At 36.3% G+C, this 3,460-nt stretch overlaps 1 protein-coding gene across 1 annotated transcript; it reads right to left on the bottom strand.

Moving 5' to 3' along the window:
* Nucleotides 1-1,090: 1,090 nt before the first annotated feature.
* Nucleotides 1,091-3,243, bottom strand: LOC107889522 (3,9-dihydroxypterocarpan 6A-monooxygenase). The gene is made up of 2 exons (XM_016813965.2): nt 2,288-3,243; nt 1,091-2,122 (listed from the first exon to the last, which is right to left on the bottom strand). The coding sequence occupies exons 1-2, from the start codon at nt 3,194-3,196 to the stop codon at nt 1,478-1,480; spliced, it is 1,554 nt and encodes a 517-aa protein (XP_016669454.2). The 5' UTR covers nt 3,197-3,243; the 3' UTR covers nt 1,091-1,477.
* Between the last annotated feature and the right edge of the window lie 217 nt (nt 3,244-3,460).

The raw sequence follows: 3,460 nt of genomic DNA, 5'->3' as shown, positions 1-3,460 counted from the left end.
CAATTCAACTAGTTTTAACTGGTTCAATTGAATTCTCAATCTAACTCGTTCAAAATTACCTTTCAAGTCAGTACTCTAGCCAATTTCCAATCTAATCAACTCACCAGCCGGTCTACTACATACAATACATTATTGACTACATACATGAAATATATATCCTATTTTTTTTACTATTTACAATTAATTATTATATTTATTAGTACAAAATATAGATAATTATTATATTTCATAATATCTTCACGATTCATATGTTAATATCTATTTCGCAAATTAAAATATATAATAAAGACAAATAAAATTTTAAGAAAAATGACATGATTATATACTTTGAAGTCTTTTGTTAATCTTTTATAAATTTAATTTTATCTAGTATTATAATTAATCAGATGTATATTATTTATATTTGTAGTTGTGATGAATCTTATACTTGATAACCTAAGAAAAATCATATCACTCCTTCCCATGGCTTTCCTCACTTCTTCCACCCAACTTATTAGAAACTTCCTTGAGCTTTTTTATTCCTTCCATGCAAACCCAGATTCTTACACAACCATTGAAACTTGGCAAAAGTTTTCTTCAAAAACTTCGTATACGGGTCTGTACAGAGCAATAAATCAACTGAGCCATGCATAAGAAACATGACCTGGTTCTCAATAAGAGCCATGTATACGCGTCTGCATTTGGTTGGTGTGGCAAACCAGAAATGAGAAGCCTGATCAGCAATAGCTACTCTGTGTTGGTCGGACATTATGACAATATACCATGTTTATATACTTATCTGAATAGTTATGAGATGTTACTATTTAGATAGCTAGTAGTGTCTATGGAAAGGCATGTAATTTTGCATAAATACAAAGGATACACAAACATACGATGAAACTCTAAAATCATTATTCTATTTTCCTTTTATCTTCCAGCGTTTATATTGTTATATAATTAATTACCGTAATCTCATTATACACTATTCGATGAATTATTTTCGTGAATACAAAATCACAAATAATTATTGAAATTTATTTTATTTGTATGAATAATCTTTAAATAAAAAAGGCAACAAAATTTGCAGAATGGATGAAATGGATGTAATTAGTTAAACTGCAAAGGAATAGTTTCATTCATCTTATTGGTTGTTCATTTTCTTTGGTTATACCCGATGGTCCAAAAAGGAGGAACATATGTGGCAGTTTGAGATACGAACATGCACATCGTAAACTCATAAGACAAAGGAATTTATTGACAAGGCGATTTGGCAATCGCAACAGAAGTAATTCTAAGAAGAAACGAGTTCCATACGAAGCCACACAACAATGGCAGAGCGCCTAGTCATCCCACATTTTACAACTTATAAGAATAGAAAATGTGGACACAATCGACGGTTTACATACATCCTTATTTATACTAATATTGCACTTTCTACTACATATTTAGATGTAGTCCAAGCATGTCTGCAAGGAGAAAAGGGTGGGTATCGGAATACTCATAGTGCTGGAAATGGAGATAGCCTTGTGACTGGGTGACAAACCAATGGATGAGCTCTAAGAAGAGTCATTCCAGCTTTTTCCTCCATATTAACAGTGCCATTTGCTCCATCTCTAACCTTCCAATCAAAGCATTGTACCATTATGCCAAGGACTGTTGGGACAACCTGTAGTGCCAGCGAAGCTCCAGGGCAGCTTCTTCTTCCACTCCCAAATGGCAACAGGCTGAAGTGTTGTCCCCTCACATCCAAAAACTGGTTCTTGCCTTGCCTCCACTCTTCACTAAGAAATCGTTCTGGTAAGAACTCAAGGGGGTTCTCCCATTGATTGGGGTCCCTACCAAGAGCCCACACATTGACAAAGAGCCTGGTACCTTCCGGAATCTCATAACCACCAATGACACAATCTTCTGTTGACTCTCTCACAACTAATGGTCCACCAGGATGAAGCCTTAATGTTTCTTTTACTATAGCTTGCAGATATGGGAGGTTTGATATGTCAGATTCTTCCAGTATTCTGTTCCTTCCAACCACAGAGTCAATCTCCGTTTGTACTTTCTCCATCACATTTGGGTGATTAATAAGCTCTGCTATTCCCCATCCTATTGTAACCGAGGATGTATCCGTCCCAGCCCCAAAAAAATTCTGAAAAATTCACGTTATGTCATCGTCTATCCTCTACTACTAACAGTTGATAATAGCAAAATATAACTAGAATGGTTAATAATTTTTCATGGTCAAACTAAAATATGGCTATGTTACGTGCATGTAAATGTTATTTGCACAAAATATGCATCTAAGTCAAATTACCATAACGAATGCTTTTACATTCTCTGCGGTCAATTTCATCTCAGCATTTTGGTCTTCTGATATTCCGATCAAAATATCAAGTACATCTTTCACAGTGTCAGCTGCAGTCGATTTATTCTTCTTTCTTGCTTCCTTGTGTTCCAATATGATTTTCTCCATCAGAATATCATATCTATCTCGAACATCCTTGAGCCTTTTCCTAAACCCTTGCAGATCTAAATTTTTACAAAACCAAAGTAAATCCGATAGATTAAACTTTGTGCCAAGTTTGTTCATCTCTTTCACTATTGTCTGCACTTCATTGGCTTCATCTTCTTTATCTGAACACCTCTTACTAAGTAGCATTCTTGATATTATGTTGTTGGTCAGCCTCATCAGTTCCACTCCAACATCAAGTGCTTCACCTGTCTTAGCTTTGTCTTGTATTAATCTTACAAATCTAGTCATCTCCTCACGTCTGACGGGAAGGAGTTGGTCCAAGGTTCGAGTCCCCAAAAGTTCAGACATGCAAAGTTTCTTCATGTACTTCCAAAGGGGACCATAAGGTGCCATGGCCATATCAGCAGTACCATATGTAAGGTAATCAAGATTGACCATTTTTGGGCGGTTTAAGAAAGTAGTTTCATGGTTTTTAAATACTTCTTTTGCGGTTTCTTGGGAAGACACAAGCAGACAAGGCTTTGATCCGATGTAGAAGTAGACCAAAGGTCCAAAGCGGTCTGAAAGTTTGTTAAGAGCTTGGTGAGGTATGGGGCCAAGGAGGTGCATGTGTCCAATAACTGGAAGGGCACGTGGGGTGGGTGGAAGATGGGGTTTTTTCCCTCGTGAGTTGCTAAGGATGGCTCGGAGAAAGAAGATGGTTATGAACCAGATAAGGAAGAGAAGAATGTATTCTTGTGAATCAACCATGTTTGAACAGTAAGAAAAATATATGCAAGTTGCAAAAACTGGGGTTTCCTGCATATTCTTATATAAGGTCCAAATACAGAGTTGTTCTATCAAAATCATTTTGCAGCAGGAGAGCAAGGGGACCACAATATATGAATGCTTCCATTGTGTAACAGCACTATTTTGCCCGGCCAACGCCCAAATTAGGCAACCTAAACAATATCCAAACAGTCCATTATACAATCCAAGTTCAAGTCCAATAAACCCAAACATATTTTACAAAAA

This window comes from Gossypium hirsutum, chromosome A09 (genome assembly GCF_007990345.1).
Source record: "Gossypium hirsutum isolate 1008001.06 chromosome A09, Gossypium_hirsutum_v2.1, whole genome shotgun sequence".
Classification (NCBI taxonomy): domain Eukaryota; kingdom Viridiplantae; phylum Streptophyta; class Magnoliopsida; order Malvales; family Malvaceae; genus Gossypium; species Gossypium hirsutum.
The sequence above is the reverse complement of the archived record's forward strand: the minus strand, read 5'-3'. Positions and strand labels throughout refer to the sequence as shown.